Consider the following 16,052-nt stretch of genomic DNA (forward strand, 5'->3'; position numbering starts at 1 on the left):
CACAGTGAGCCTACCTACACCAAGCCTACTCACAGCGAGCCGTCTCACTCCAAGCCTACCTACACCAAGCCTACCTACACCAAGCCCACTCACAGTGAGCCGTCTCACTCCAAGCATACCTACACAAAGCCCACTCACAGCGAGCCGTCTCACTCCAAGCCTATCTACATAAAGCCCACTCACAGTGAGCCACCACACAGTGAGCCTACCTACACCAAGCCTACCTACACCAAGCCCACTCACAGTGAGCCACCACACACTGAGCCTACCTACTCTAAGCCTACCCACAGCGAGCCGTCTCACTCTAAGCCTACCTACACCAAGCCTACCCACACTGAGCCACCACACACTGAGCCTACCTACACCAAGCCTACCCACACTGAGCCACCACACACTGAGCCTGAGTCTGAGCCCAAGCCCAAGCCAACCCCTCCACCCAAGAGTCGCACCAAGCCTATCGTGCCGCCTCCTCACACTGAGCCAAGTGGTATCACCAAGACTCTGACCATCACTACCACTGAGTGCCCAGGTAAGCTTTTCCCTTTTGACAACCACGATTCATTACTAACAAGTCGCAGTCATCTCAAAAACCTTGACCTCCGGCACCCAGACTATTACTGTGCCAGTTACCGAGACCAACACTGTCACTCGCACTGTCGTGACTGTGGTCCCTATTGGTACTGGCACCCCTACCAACCCCCCTCCTGTTGAATCAGAGGGTTCTTCTCCTTCTCCTACTTCTAAGAGTACCCCGGAGACAACTCCGGAGACAACTCCGGAGACAACCCCTGCGACGACTCCTGAGAGCACTCCTGAAACCACTCCTGAGAGCACTCCCGAATCTACTCCTGCTGAGTCGGGTGGCTCTACCCCTGCTCCTACTACGTCCGAGTCTACCAGCCCACCAGTCTTCACTGGTGCTGCCTCGACCATCCACCAGCAGCCCGTTGCCGGACTTATGGTAGCTGCTTTAGGAGCTTTCGCTCTCCTATAAACTAGCGGCTTGAGATGGTCATTCAGTTGACCATCACTACCCTCGGTGTTAGCGAAAAGGAGTTAGGTTTATTTTTCTGAATGATTTAGGGATTTTTCTATTCTTTTCTTCACCTGTGCCTATGACGAGAAAGAGAGATATGAGGCTTGCATTTTCTCTTCCAAATGGGTACATTTCAAATATCAATATTTTTAATGTTTTTACTGTACTTGATATATCTTTTTACATAATACAAAAAAGCAAACGAAACAGAAAAATAACCAAAAAAAATTTGATTTTGAGATTATTATTGATGATTCGAATATCTAAGATTTGATCAAGAAACTGCATTCGGCTGCTTGACTTACCCATCGTATAAGGCAACCTTTTTTCTTTTTATGTGCTAATCATAACATGGTGAAGCGATACCAGGTTGCTCCTAGATATTATACTTTTTAAGTTGTTCAATAAGTATCTCTTGAGAAGCGAGTTGTATTCTGGCTGTGAATTCTCATTATAAGAGATCGTCTTTAAAATGCAAGGCTCCAAAGCTGGCCATTACCACCAAGAATGCCCATTATGTTACAACCAAAACGAAAGAAAGGGGTATCTCTGTCTATTCCGTCAATTTTCCCTGACGCTCTTGCTTATCCTCCTTCTCTTCGGCCATTTTCATTAGTGTATTTTGTGCCCATTCCGCAGCATTTTCGCATGCCTGTTTGGGATCTCTCTTATATGACAGAAGAAATCCCTGCAGAGCAGCAAGGCTGAATTTTCTTTCTGGAATTGAATCGGCAAACTTCATAGCTAGACTTTCTAGGTCATGGGTAGGCTTTGTTATTTCTTCTTGCTCCTTGCTCTTGATAATGGCTATTTCGTTGGCTTGCGTCGTGGCAACGGACAATGTATCGTCTCGGTACATAGCCATAAACAATTCTCTCATGTCTACTTTGGTGGGAAGCTCAAAAGCAATGTGCAGGTCGACTCGTCCAGGCCGGATTAACGCCTTGTCCAGTGACTCGGGAGAGTTTGTCGTCATGACCAGGATGCGCCCTTCCTGTGAAGACACTCCATCAATGGCATTGAGCAAACCCGACAAAGAAACCGATGTGGCCGCACTGTCGTTGCCCAAGATGCCTCTATCAGGCCCTTGAATCATACTTAAAACGTCGGACTCGGTAGATAATTTTTCTCCCCTGTACTTTCGACCATGTCTCACTGGTCTAGGCTCACTCGCCGGACGAGTAAGGCCGGCAGCATCAATGTCCTCTAATAGCACGATGCATCGAGCAGGGACTTCTGACATCAGCCTCATCAATGCGGACTCGTTCATGTTAGGATCCAGCAAGCTCAGCACGTATATGTCCAGGCCAAAAATACCAGCTAAAGCGGATGTTAAGCTTGTCTTCCCAGTACCAGGTGCACCGGAAAACAGATAGCCACGCCTGTACGGAATACCGTGATTTGCGTACCACCGCCTTGTGTGCGGGTGGAGATATTCATTTATATCCTGAAGGAGCTCTTGCTTTGCGTGTTTGTCAAAGATAACCGTCGACATGTCCCGGGAGGGTCTGGCGCTGAATCTCGTCCAGCGGATCATATCTCGTACGTTAGAGATAGCTCTATGCACTGTTGTCGTAGCCTTTGTTTTTTCAAGATGGTACAATTGCGCTTCCTCCAGCAGACGCTGAATAGGTGCAAAGGAGGATCCCAAGCATTGTAGCTGGATGAAACCTTGTTCTTTGTCTAGAGGCACCAGTTCATGGCCCTCTCGCACCTTGTGTTGGAAGAGAATCCAACTCCTATGGCGACGGAAGAGATGCCTGCCTTGAAATGGCTGGAAAGTGATTGGCGAGCGTCCGACAATGGTCCGATAGCTGATTAGATTATTGGGATCTGGTCCAGAAAGACTCTTGTTGCCAATCATAGACTTGAGTGCCTCCTCTTCATCTTCCCAAGAACTCTTGGAGGCGCTCACGGCTTTGACACTTCGAAATTGGCGGTTCATAAATTGATGGTCTGCCATCCACCTCATCAGACTCTGATAGAGCTGATCATCTTCGTTTATTCGAACCGTCACCCATAAGACAACAATGCGTGTAAAAACATAGCGCAGGAAGGTAAAAAGCCCAGCAAGAACCAGACCGGCGTTCACCAGCGTGAGCGGATCAACACCCACGGTATTTTGCAGAAAGCCAAGTGCTTGAGCATAGCCTGGCTTGAGCAACTTCGAAGCTTCTCGAGGGATACCTGGGAGAGACGACATAATGGAATGCTTATCCTTGTCTCTGTCTAATATTTTTTCGGTAATGCGGTATGTCCACTGAGATGCGTACTGGAAGAAGCTGGCAATTTATATGGCGATCGGACTTAGCCACAACAACTCCCCAAGCCTAATTTGGTAATTATCGCCGATGATTTTGATGTCGGCCTAATATTTCAGCTTTCTAACAGGCAGAAGCGTACGCTTTCAAGATTTCCATCTAAGCCTCCAAGGTGGCGAATGCTTGCGGGACCGAGCCAATGGAGGGAGGACTACACACCTAGAGATCAAGAGGATAAACTAGACACAATCCTTTGGAATAAGTTTGTAGATGCATTCTAGGTAAGCAGAAGGAAAAGGAAAAGATCAGTGTAAAGTTGCTACTAATTCAATTTTTTTGAAATGTGATTCACAAGAAATATCTTGCAGGTACAAATTTTTTATTACAAACATTATGATCTCATCAGTATATAGAAGAGAAAACATTTTGCCCTCATGGTACTCCTGGTTGATCACTCCCAAGCTGATGGCAAGCTTTCATGCCGCTTAACATCAACACCCAAGTCATCAAAGATGGAGTGGTCACCTGTATCAGTGAAGCATAGTATCAGTGTCGGCTTAGAAGCACTAAGATCAAAAGTCAACATAGAAAAAGCTTACCAGCCAGAGTTTCAACTCTCTCTTCATTTTCTTCCTCTAGTTGACCAAGCTCTTCAGCAGGGTCTTTCTTCGTGCCCTTATCATCAACGTGAGCTCCCCCGGCTCTCCCGAGCTGGCTCTGGGCCGATCCTATCATGAGGAACTGAGCATTGGGATAATCCAGAAGCTCCGGCTCCGTAGGAATCCAACGATAATGCTGGAACTTTTCAAGGACACTGTAGCAAAAAGAAAGAGAACAATGAGCATTAAACTATGTGTCATCAGAATTAGGATAATCAAGACTTTTCTTATCTTACCTCTCAGGATATTCAGGCTCTTGAGGCAACCGAGCAGTGGCAGGACCGGGGTACTTGGGACTCTTCGACTGAATGACGAAGCTGCCGCGGTCATATAGACCAAAATCGCTCTGTATATCACCAAGTTCCCGCGGAATTGTAAGAATATACGCTAGATGGGAGCTGCTGCCTTCTTTGATGAGTGCATAGACACCCTCGGCATATGGCTGTGCTTCTGGGGTTGTCCGTTCTCCGCGCGTTTTCGTTTCGTATGATTTCGTTGTCATTAATGTCTCACGGAGTGTTTTCAAGGTGACTTTGGCCTTTTCCACAAATCCCATGTCCCGTTCCTTTCCTGAAGAGGGATATCTCTTTTTTGGAAGCATCATGAGTCGACAATGGTCGTCGTCACCGATTGGCCCGCCTTTTATCTCTGCACCTTTAGGTGTAGGTCGTAGTACAAAGAAACTGCGCGCAACATCGTCGATGCTATGAGGTTCATCAACATTCACACGTGGGCGAAAGAAGAAATAAATGATGCCCTTTTCGAGGATGCTAGAAGGGAGGACGGCTTCCCTTTCAGGGGATATTTTGATAGCTGCCTTGGACTGCTTGGGGTCCGGCTCTTCTTTTTCATCGCCTGTCGGATTATTCTCCATGCCTGAAGACACTACATGTTAACCACCACGCTTTCATTCGGAAGACGAACTCTCACCATTGGCGACATTTTCGGGTTTTTTCTCTTCTACCACGGCATCCTTTTGTTCCGGTTCTTCAGCCCTCTTGGGAGGAGCTTCAGTAGGTTGCTTGTTCACTGTAGTCTGTGCCTGAGAAGGGTCTTCGGAAGATTTGATCTCCTGTGTCTCTTCGGTCACTGAAGGCTTTTCATAATTGTTTCCTTCATCAGGCTTCAAATCCTTCTTCCCTTTCTTGGGAGGCAAATGGCCAGATTCCGGCCCTTTGCGTTTGGTGCCAGCACCCTGGCCAAAGGCTTGGTTGGCTTTCACAGCTGCTTGACGTGTTGATGTTCTAGCCGGCATTATGATGGACTTGTAGATTGGGAATCGCGGAGGAAATTTCCTAGAGAAAGTAAGAAACATAATTCCACATTCGTTTCGGAAGCTGCCATTAACGTACCTTCAATTGAGTGCGACGACTGGAAATAATTGAAATGGTTGAGTTGGACAGTCGAGCAGTGGTCCAATGGGCTTTGTGATGGACGACTGACGTCACACTAGGAGAACGACCTTCCAGCAATTGTTATTATATAAGCTACCAACCTAACGCTTCACTCCACTATATCGCTTTATAGGAAGTTTCGATCGATAAGTAATCTGATATCATCATTTTTATTATGTTAAGCTCTTCGGCGGTTTGATCGGGCGGTAGATAGTGGTACATATGGTGATTGGACGGCGAGGTTACGATGTGACAAAGTTCATTTCTTCCAAGCGAGTCTACTTGAGAATTAATACCTTCGACGCAATAAAGCAGACTCAAGGGTATGTTTCGAGCGCAGATTCAACGGTCATGAAGCTATACCCGCGGCGCTTTACAGAAAGAGGGTGGAACTCAGGACGAGTATGATTAACTGGTGTCCATTCGATCGATTGCGGGAACATCACAGCTTGGCATATGCGGTTTGTCACTGCGATGAGGACTTGTAGATAGAACTGCAGGACTGGAGCCTGTGCTCGCATCATTGCTGGCCAACAGGCTGCTGTGGGAAACTTCGATCTCTTCCTTAGTATGCGTACTTTGTTTCCGCCGTCTTTTCGGGCTCAAGACAGTGCTTCCAACTCGCGTGTCAAAATCCCAATCCTTGGACGGTTGGCTTTGTATGTTCTGAGAGCTTTGAGAAAAAGCCATGGAAGGATCTGGCTTTCTTTTCCTACCTCGCTTTCGCCTGATAAGTGGATGTGTGTCGTTGCTATCAGAGTCACAGTAGAGACCGCGTAGGGAATTCACCAACTCTTTCTGCCAGTTTTCGGTTGCCTCGGGCAGATTCGGTGTAGGTGCCGATGTGGGAGTCTGATCCGTCTCGTCATCAGGCTCCTCAATAGCAAAAGGCCGGACGACCTCGACGTCAGCATCATAGCCGGCGTCCTGAGCAATAAAATCCTCCGTTGATACATGGCCAAAGTAATCGTCATTATTTTCTCTCGGTGTATTGATCTCGTTTCTGCCGTCATCAATTGGATCTGCCGTTGAGGTGACAAAGGGTCTGCGAGGTGGAGGGCCGGGTTTCGGGCGCCCCGGGCTAGAGCATGATGGACCGGGAGAGCAGGCGAACGATCTTGCTGACGGCCGCTTTCCCATGCTCCAATGCCAAAGAAATCACCAATGGACGACGGTGATGGCCTCTCAAGAGGGTGGGCTGGCAGACCTGAGCATGCCTAGGTAGGCGGAGGAGGGCAATGCGGGGCAGGCATCGTGGCTGCAAAACAATGGCGCATTCTCGTGTTGCGTACATACGGCTTGTCGAGGCATCAGAGCACTGGATTGCAGAAAGATCCCCAAGCCATCGTTTGTGAGTCGGTCGCGTAGAGATTGAGGGATTAAGCGAGTGTCTTTTTTTGCAAAAGCTGTGAGGTAGGTACGTTCTTACTAGCAGCTCCTTCCGTGCTGGCTGTGGCTGAATTGCCCCCTGGCAATTGAGGCAGCCGCCATTGCCATTTCTATTGGTCGGGCCCACTCGCTTAGTCGCTCTCCGACGGCAACCACAAGTGAAAGCTGGCATGTATACAGACAGAGTCCAGACACTCAGCTCATCCGCATCTTCTTGCCTGTCACTATCGTTCGCGCGCGGGTTCATGCGGCCTTTCTAGCATTGTTTCTCTCATTGACTGGCCTGTATAGCTCGCTGCTGTGCAGCACCGGCCTCCCAACATGTCTTCCCCAACAATGCTCACAAAAGCAAGTCGCTCCGTTCCCCTCTTTGTTTTGGACCACTGGCAATGCGATCGTGTTGTTCTAACATGCTCTCGACTGTAGTTTGAAAGCAAGTCCTCGAGGGCCAAAGGCCTTGCCTTTCATCCCACGCGCCCGTGGCTCCTTGTCTCGCTCCATTCTAGCACAATTCAATTATGGGATTACCGCATGGGCACCCTGATCGACCGTTTCGAGGAACATGACGGCCCCGTGAGATCGGTTGCTTTCCATCCGACACAGAATATCTTCGTCAGTGGAGGAGATGATTATAAAATTCGGTTGTGGTCTCTGCAAAGTCGCAAGAGCATTGCTGTTCTATCAGGTACGTTCTTCTGCATGGGCCAACCCCTAATTTGGAGAAGCTTACTGACGTTTGGCAGGCCACCTTGACTGTACGATAAAGCTGGGAACGAACTGGGAAACAATGACTTGTCACTGACTGTTTTTAGATGTCCGAACTGTTTCTTTTCATCACGAACTACCTTGGTAAGCTTTATTTACCTGTGGACCCCGAATCTCGGAGCCTGGTCTAACAAATTACACAGGATTCTGTCATGCTCTGACGACCAAACAATTCGAATTTGGAACTGGCAAAATCGAAGTCTCATTGCTACTTTGACCGGACATAACCATTGTCAGTATTACTTTCCTATTCTCTGCTGTAATCCACTGACCCTTGTGTAGATGTTTGGTGCGCCCAATTTCACCCCAAAGAAGATTTGATCGTATCCGCCTCCCTCGACCAGTCTGTACGTGTTTGGGACATCTCTGGCTTGCGTAAGAAACACTCGGCACCGACCTCAATGAACTTTGAAGATCAGATGGCTAGGGCAAATAGTCAAGCAGACATGTTTGGTAACACCGATGCCGTTGTCAAATTTATTCTTGAAGGTCATGACCGAGGTGTCAACTTTTGTGCATTCCACCCAACGCTTCCACTGTAAGTCTGCTTGCTATATTTCTGTAGCGCCAAGGGAAGTTAACTGATAGCCTTTTCAACCAGGATTGTCTCAGCTGGCGACGATCGACTAGTTAAGCTGTGGAGAATGAGCGGTCAGTTCATAGTCCAATACGAAAACGGCGCATATATTTGCTGACTCCTCTCTAGATACCAAAGCTTGGGAGGTTGACACATGCCGTGGCCATTTCCAGAACGCTTCAGCGTGTATCTTCCATCCTCACCAAGATCTCATCCTCTCCGTCGGCGAAGACAAGACCATACGTGTTTGGGACCTTAACAAGCGGACCTCAGTGCAATCATTCAAGCGTGATCTCGACAGATTCTGGGTTATAGCTGCCCACCCGAAGATTAATCTTTTCGCAGCGGGCCATGATACTGGTGTAATGGTGTTCAAGCTGGAAAGGGAACGTCCAGCACATACTCTTCACCAGAATCAACTTTTCTATATCACGAAGGAGAAACACGTGAAATCATACGACTTCACGAAGAACACCGAATCTCAACCCTTGCTTTCTCTTCGCAAACTTGGCGCGCCATGGGTTCCTTTGAGGACAGTTTCTTATAACCCCGCCGAACGTGCCATCCTGGTTACTACCCCTGCCGAGAATGGCACCTATGAGCTTATTCATTTACCTCGTGATGGTACGGGTGCTGTTGAACCAACAAATTCATTGCGTGGGCAAGGAAACTCGGCTGTATTTGTCGCCCGAAACCGATTTGCAGTTTTCAACCAAGCCAACCAGACCGTCGATATTAAGGATTTGAGCAACTCAACCACCAAATCTATCAAAACCCCAGCTGGCACCACAGATATCTATTTCGGTGGCTCTGGTGCTTTACTCTTCATCACACCGACCTCTGTCGTCTTGTTCGACATCCAACAAAAGAAGCAGTTGGCCGAACTTGCTGTGTCTGGCGTTAAATATGTTGTTTGGTCAAATGATGGTCTACATGCAGCACTGCTCAGCAAACACAATGTCACCATTGTTACAAAGAATCTTCAACAACTCAGCTCCATTCATGAGACGATCCGTATCAAGAGTGCCACCTGGGATGACTCTGGCATTCTGTATTACTCCAGTCTCAACCATATTAAATTCTCATTGTTGAACGGGTAAGTTTTTCTTTCGTCTTACATCACAACTGTTCTATTGTGATATTGCTAACATGAATGAAGTGACAATGGCATCATCCGCACCCTGGAGCAGACTGTCTACCTGGTAAAGGTAAAGGGTCGACATGTCTATTGCCTTGACCGCAACGCAAAGCCACAGATATTCGAAATTGACCCCACGGAGTTCCGTTTCAAGAGCGCATTGGTAAAGAGGAATTATGACGAAATGCTTCATCTTATCAAAACCTCCAGCTTGGTAGGTCAAAGTATCATTTCATATCTCCAGAAGAAAGGATACCCAGAGATTGCTTTGCAGTTTGTTCAAGACCCTCAAACTCGTTTCGAATTGGCCATTGAGTGTGGCAACTTGGAGGTTGCTATCGAGACAGCCAAGGAGATTGACCGTCCTAAACTGTGGAGTCGTTTAGCCACTGAGGCACTGGCTCACGGCAACCACCAGACTGTTGAAATGACATACCAAAAACAGAGACTGTTTGACAAACTCTCCTTCTTGTATCTCTCAACAGGAGACCAGGAGAAGCTTTCAAGGATGGCTAAGATTGCCACACATAGGTCTGACTTCACATCTCGTTTCCAAAATGCGATCTATAGGGGCGATGTCGAAGACAGGATTGAAATGTTTAAGGAAGTCGATATGTGTAAGTTTGAACACGTAGGGACTATGTGCATCGAATGATAACTGATAGTACTAGATCCCCTCGCTTATGTCACTGCCAAAGCTCACGGATTGACTGAAGAAGCCGAGTCTATTCTAGAAACCTGTGGCTTGACTGAGGACCAAATTAAGTTGCCCACTATTGGTGAGACGCTTCGAACACCACTACCTATTGTTTCTACGTTCAAGGCAAACTGGCCCACAAAAACTGCTGGTCATTCTGCCTTTGAGAAGGCCCTTCTTGGTGAAGTCGGTGGTGTTGATGAAGAAGAGACACCGCTTGACGTTGAGGAAGAAGATGAGGCGGCGGTGGCAGCAGCAGGCCAGGATTTGCTCGAGGAAGAGGAAGAAGATGTTGGTGGATGGGACATGGGTGATGAGATCAATGTTGAAGAAGAAAATGACTTCGTCAATGTCGAAAGTGCGGATGCCGGAGCCTCAATTTCAGAGGCTGACATTTGGGCTCGAAACTCGCCATTGGCCGCGGACCACGTGGCAGCAGGGTCCTTCGACACCGCTATGCAACTTCTCAATCGTCAAGTTGGTGCTGTTCACTTCGAGCCTCTCAAGCCAAGATTCATGGAGATTTACACCGCCTCGAAGACATACTTACCTGCCTCCACTGGGTTGCCTCCATTAGTAAATTACGTTCGGAGAACAGTGGATGAGACAGACTCACGCAAAGTTCTTCCCATTATTCCTCGAGACCTTGAGACTATTGCCAGCGTGGATTTGCAAGAAGGGTATGCTGCGATGCGGTCTAATAAACTTGAGGATGGCGTTAAGATCTTCAAACGCATCTTACATACATTGCTCGTCAACGTGGTTTCTTCCGAAAGCGAGGTAGAACAAGCGAAAAAGATAATTAACACTGCCAGAGAATATATCCTCGCCATGTCGATTGAGCTTGCACGCCGTGCACTTCCCACGGATACACCGGAGAATCTGAAGCGATCGCTCGAACTTTCGGCATATTTCACTATCCCTAAGTTAGAGGTCGCGCATCGCCAGCTAGCTCTCATGGCCGCGATGAAGTTGGCATTCCAGAATAAGAATTATTCATCCGCCTTGAGTTTTGCCAACCGAATGATTGCCAACGGTGGTTCGCCGAAACTGCTAGAACAAGTTAGTTTTAACTTACTTTCACATTCATATACCTTGCCCAATTTTGGTACGCTAACACCGGTTACAGGCTAAGAAGATTAAAACCCAATGCGAACGCAACCCGCACGACAAGATTGAAGTGGACTTTGACCAATTTGCGGATTTCGAAATTTGCGCAGCATCTTATACGCCAATCTACGGCGGATCTCCCAGTGTATCGGATCCTTATACCGGAGCTAAGTATCATGAACAATATAAAGGATCCGTGTGTCGCATCTCGGAAGTAACCGAAATCGGTGCACCTGCTAGTGGTTTACGGCTTTTCGTGTCGGGTTTGTAAAGGTCTAGATTGATGTAAAGACGTTATGAAGGCTTATAAGCCATATTTTCTTTCTTTTCATTTCTTATATAATTTTTGCCTGTTTCTTCTTTTTTCTTTGAGGACTTAAAAAGAGGCGCAAATTATTCTTAGGACTTAGGTGGAAGTTTTTGTATTCTTTTCTCTCGTATTCTTTCGAAAAACAGAGGACTCAGGAGGGAATGCGGGCTAACCTCCATCATGTCTGAGAGGATTTGATTTAAAAGCGCGTTTTAGAGCTGCTCTCTGTTTATGCTGTTGAAAATTTATGGATACATATTCCTAATATACAGTATCTATGTAGAATGGTCATCTATATACACAGTCATGAGAAGAGATTCAGTATTATACAAATCAATACAATGGATTCACACCAGCTTGTCTAATATCTTCCTTCTCTTTCTATTCGCATCGCCCATCTTTCCAACCAGTCCGCCACCTCTCCTCCCAGAAATTACAATCAAACTCCTTCTTCCCCAACTTACGATTCACGGCATTATGAGCCTCGCACATCCACTGCCCGAACTCGGCACGACTCGACAATCTCGGCTGATTTTTCCCACTGGGATCAGCAATCCAGCTCCGAAAGTCCTCGGCGCATACCCAGCAAGGATACAATTTTGAGAAAAGGCCTAGGAAAGAACGCATTTCGGTTTGTTGTTCGGCGGATGCGCGCGTAGGGTAGGTAGCTGTTAGAGAGTGGAGGAGTGTCCATGTTGAACGGCCGAGTTCTTCGACGTCAGGTGGGCATTCTGGTTTTGTTGTTGTTGTTGCCGTTGTTGAGGAGGTAAGCGATGATGGCAAAGAGGATGGCGACGATGTTGATGTTGATGATGCAGAGGAAGAAGAGCTGGTAGCTGCAACAGCAGCACCGGCTGCCATACCACCAGCCGAAGCCTTTTTGGCCATTGTTCGCCAGGAGGCAGCAGAAGTGCATAATCGGCATCTAGATTGCATGTTAGTGAGTAGTAACGAAAAGAACCACCATTTGGCGAATGAATCAACGTACGGCTTGCCGTCTTTATCCAGCACAACACCTGGTAGCTTCTGACCTTCTCCAACTGGATTGGAGGAGGTGGAGCTACTTGCTCCTGTCGTCGTGTCGCTCATTGTACCTATCTATCCTATCCTCGTTGATCACCCTCGAGAAGGGATATATATTCTTGTTGCTTCCCGGAATTTGCGCAAGTCGGCTGGGGTATAGTTATACTAAACGAATGTCTGGAAGCACATAGAAAGTGATACGTGCTTTCCAAAGAAAGGTAAATGAAAATTTCAGAGAGAAAAGAAAGAGATTAATGTATTAAGGATTAATAATGATGCTACCAAAATAGAGCGGGCCGCGATAATTCCGGCGATCAATTTGGTTAGGCCCGCCGAGGTTATCTTAGTTTTATGGTCTAACTATAGTAGGAATAGCGTTCTGTCTGTCAAATCAACACTTGCCCTAATAAAAAGCCCTAACTCGTAAAAGAAACTACAGAAGAATCTATTTCAACACATATAGAATGGGCTTATTCGATCCAAATCTATAAGTCTGTCCATTATTGAATATTTATCCAGTTCAAAGGAATTTCACAACAGCCAGACGGTGATTGCAACCATTCCAAGCTCGGGATATCGTGAATAACTTCTTGATTATATGTGTATATACAAATTGTAGGCTTTCTGGTTCGTATCGCCCTAAACGAGGCCATTTGCTCTGACCCTTCCGCTATCACGGTCAATAGAAAAACGCCTCTTCCGATGTGCTCTTACATGAGGTTATGAGAATGTCTAGATAATCTACGGTTCAAAGAGTGGTGATGCATCGAAGAGTATAGATTTATTTCCGGAAGATTTGCAGGAATTGTGCAGGGGTACTGTAATAGGACGCACGTATCTAAGCCTCAGATCTGCGCGGGACCCCTTCTTATCAGGCATTTTGAGTAATGATATATAGTTTGTACACCTAGGTAGATCCCACGGTCATCGTCCCATAGTATGGTGCTTAGATCCTTTCATCACCTGAAAGAGCCAAGAGGTAGATACGAATGTCCATACTTTTTAGGCTCAACCCGCTCTAAAGGCCTTTCCGCGGGAGTTTTGTAAAATATTACATAGCGCCCATCAAAAAAGTCGAGTACTTGATGGAAATTTCCGTGGAGAAAAATATATGCGTGCAGTTCTTGGTACCTTTGATTTATTGCAAAATGTGTAAGACTTTGAAAGTCGGGATGCTTGATGTTAAATCCAGAAAATTACAGAATTCAGGGCCATAAAATTGGAATACGGTCCTTTTGTATAAGAGGGCGATTGCTTCTGTATAGACTTGGCGACATGTCCCTGAACAGGGGCAATCCGCAAGGAACCCCACTTGTATTCAATTGAACGTCACAGTGCAACCCACTGAGCTCGGTACTGCAACCGCAGAGCGTGGGACTCCCAGGGAGCGGCGCTACCGTTACAAACTGAGGCCAATTAGACGCGAGATTAATTTCAAGGTTTAGGATGCAGGCCACAAAGGCGGCATGACTTGATTGCTTTGTGCATTTCAACTCATGCTTGCTGGCGTGGGCAACCACGAGGGCCTTTTCCTCCTTCGCGGAGGGCTCCATCTTTAGGGGCTCACCTCCATAGATCGGAGTAGGGCACCAGCGACAAACTCACACTTCTACGCAGTGCTGGTGACTAGTAGCCTTACGGCGAAGCTAAGACGAGCCTGCACGTGCAATTGACGCATCGTATTCCGAGTTTGGAGAACTTTTGATCGGCTATCGGTGAGTACAACCTCTGAAAGTGATACCTGGAAACTCGACAATATCGTTCTGACAGCCCTCATCGTAATGAGACGATAGCAGCAATGACAAACCCCCATGTACAATCGCTATGATATCGAAGGCAATGGATCGCATGCATAGAGGCAGTGTGAGAGAGGATGTAATTTCACCAGGCTGAGGAGACGGACTACCAGGTCACATCGGAGTAGGAGAATGACAATTGAAAAATAGAATGTCTATCGTTTAGTCGATTGGTATAGCAATGCAATTTATCCAGAAAGCAAATACCATAAAATAATAAAAACCCCCCTCTGTTTCATCAATGAAAGATGACAAACGATCATATAAAACCCATCCCCTACCTCACATGTCTCTTCCCTTGTTCATAGCCTGGCACATTATACCTACAATCGCTGGGGTTAGCACGGGCACTCCTATCAAATGCTGAAGGAAGCATGTATACCAAAAGTCCCGGTAAAGGGCAAAATTCCTTGAAACGAATCGACAATTGTCAGACCAAAGCTCGTCCGGGGGCCAATCGAACGCTCACAGTAATAGGACGTTTACCATGAGATCTACCCGGACACCAATGCATTCTAAACTCACAGATATCACAGGTGCTTGTGTACATGGACGATGTAATGAAGACAAATAGATCTCGGTGTGGGCAAACAAATATAGGCGCCACCCAGTCTTCAATTCGTCCATAAGCATGATAGCGAGAGACATATGTAATGTCTACCCAGGGCTTGTCCTCTGCATCGAGAGATATAGCCATCTCAATCGAAGTTTCCACAACCGAACGCCGATCAACATGTGTATTTATTGAGCAGGTATGCCTAAGGAAATGTTCACCCATCCCATATCGTTGCTTATCGACACACACTTGTAACGGCCCCTTCAACTGATAACCCACTGGCGATGACTTGATTACTTTAATGAGTCGCGCTCGATCTCTAGGCGTTAGTGATATGCATGGGCATAAATCAATTATTCCTGCTAAATGGTGACATGAGCGTAGAAGCGCAGGATATTTAAGGGTATGTCGAGGAAATTCTCGCCGTGGATGCAGCTTCAAGCAGGCACCGCAGAAAGCCCAGCGGCGATCCTCAAGTTGAATCAGCAGCTGGTTGCGTGCTACCTCTGGCTTATCCACGCACAGCCATGGCACTTTTATCTTGAGGAGTCGCGGGAATTTGAATTCATCACGTTGTGCGAAATGACCAAATAAATCATAGCACCGTTTGCAGCTCAGTGAAAAGCAGGCTTGGTCAACTAGAGACAAATGATCAAAAATCATCAGGAGAATGTCCTGATTAAGACGAAATATCGCAGGGTCTTTTCTCTTGTACCATGCAAATAGCAACGAGAATAGCAACAGATACACACCTTGCAATGTGTGCCAGATCATAGTTGCTCGCTCGTCCTTTTTAAGCTGTTCAATGAAGGGGTATAGTATCCTGGTGGGTTTTGACAAGTAGATGCAGTGATGTTGCAAGAGACATAATGTCATCATCCTCGCAGGTCGCCCTAGTCTGCCGATTACAGACCCGTGGAAGCATTCAAGATGAGCCCTGTGGCACATGTGCCTTTTCCAACCAAGGATTCCGAAAAGTATAAAAGTCGTACTGCACAAACTTCCTGACTTCAGTACTGATGCAAGGCTATGTAACAAATCTGGTGGTGGAGTAAGTCGCGACAGCGAGTTTAGCCAGCCCCTTTTCTATACCTAGGTACTTCCTACGGAGTGCTTATATAATTTTGGAGCCATATACTTGGTGGAATCTGACCGCATCAGACAGAAGAGTATTAGGAGAAACGCGAGCAAAAAAGAGATCAAATGGGACGTGGCCAATTCTATTCGCTTAAACAGCAACAGCTCGGCTGCACAGTTCATTTATGTATAGGTACATCTAGGTAATTAGAGTTATTAAACCAAGCGGAGGCATTAATAGCAATACCACGATGACTTTATACT

At 46.7% G+C, this 16,052-nt stretch overlaps 6 protein-coding genes across 6 annotated transcripts; 2 read left to right on the plus strand and 4 right to left on the minus strand.

The window, feature by feature from the left end:
* On the plus strand, positions 1-994 carry UA08_07989B (hypothetical protein; the record flags this gene model as incomplete). Its single annotated transcript, XM_020262900.1, has 2 exons — positions 1-430; positions 579-994. Coding segments are annotated over 2 exons (846 nt in total), but the record flags the coding sequence as incomplete, so codon positions are not given.
* Positions 995-1,589: 595 nt separating this feature from the next.
* Positions 1,590-3,239, minus strand: UA08_07990 (hypothetical protein; the record flags this gene model as incomplete). The annotated part of the gene is made up of 1 exon (XM_020262901.1): positions 1,590-3,239. One exon carries the CDS (start codon positions 3,237-3,239, stop codon positions 1,590-1,592), a length of 1,650 nt encoding a protein of 549 aa, XP_020116813.1.
* Positions 3,240-3,748: 509 nt separating this feature from the next.
* On the minus strand, positions 3,749-5,211 carry UA08_07991 (hypothetical protein; the record flags this gene model as incomplete). Its single annotated transcript, XM_020262902.1, has 4 exons — positions 3,749-3,822; positions 3,897-4,111; positions 4,193-4,832; positions 4,887-5,211. 4 exons carry the CDS (start codon positions 5,209-5,211, stop codon positions 3,749-3,751), a joined length of 1,254 nt encoding a protein of 417 aa, XP_020116809.1.
* A 547-nt stretch (positions 5,212-5,758) lies between these two features.
* On the minus strand, positions 5,759-6,490 carry UA08_07992 (hypothetical protein; the record flags this gene model as incomplete). The annotated part of the gene is made up of 1 exon (XM_020262903.1): positions 5,759-6,490. The coding sequence occupies one exon, from the start codon at positions 6,488-6,490 to the stop codon at positions 5,759-5,761; it is 732 nt and encodes a 243-aa protein (XP_020116810.1).
* A 780-nt stretch (positions 6,491-7,270) lies between these two features.
* UA08_07993 (hypothetical protein) lies at positions 7,271-11,297 on the plus strand (the record flags this gene model as incomplete). The annotated part of the gene is made up of 10 exons (XM_020262904.1): positions 7,271-7,424; positions 7,483-7,494; positions 7,552-7,588; positions 7,648-7,736; positions 7,787-8,042; positions 8,106-8,155; positions 8,211-9,177; positions 9,241-9,836; positions 9,891-10,978; positions 11,046-11,297. The coding sequence occupies 10 exons, from the start codon at positions 7,271-7,273 to the stop codon at positions 11,295-11,297; spliced, it is 3,501 nt and encodes a 1,166-aa protein (XP_020116807.1).
* Positions 11,298-11,717: 420 nt separating this feature from the next.
* On the minus strand, positions 11,718-12,425 carry UA08_07994 (hypothetical protein; the record flags this gene model as incomplete). Its single annotated transcript, XM_020262905.1, has 2 exons — positions 11,718-12,261; positions 12,325-12,425. The coding sequence occupies 2 exons, from the start codon at positions 12,423-12,425 to the stop codon at positions 11,718-11,720; spliced, it is 645 nt and encodes a 214-aa protein (XP_020116808.1).
* Positions 12,426-16,052: the final 3,627 nt, after the last annotated feature.

Source organism: Talaromyces atroroseus (genome assembly GCF_001907595.1).
Source record: "Talaromyces atroroseus strain IBT 11181 chromosome Unknown scaffold_12, whole genome shotgun sequence".
Classification (NCBI taxonomy): domain Eukaryota; kingdom Fungi; phylum Ascomycota; class Eurotiomycetes; order Eurotiales; family Trichocomaceae; genus Talaromyces; species Talaromyces atroroseus.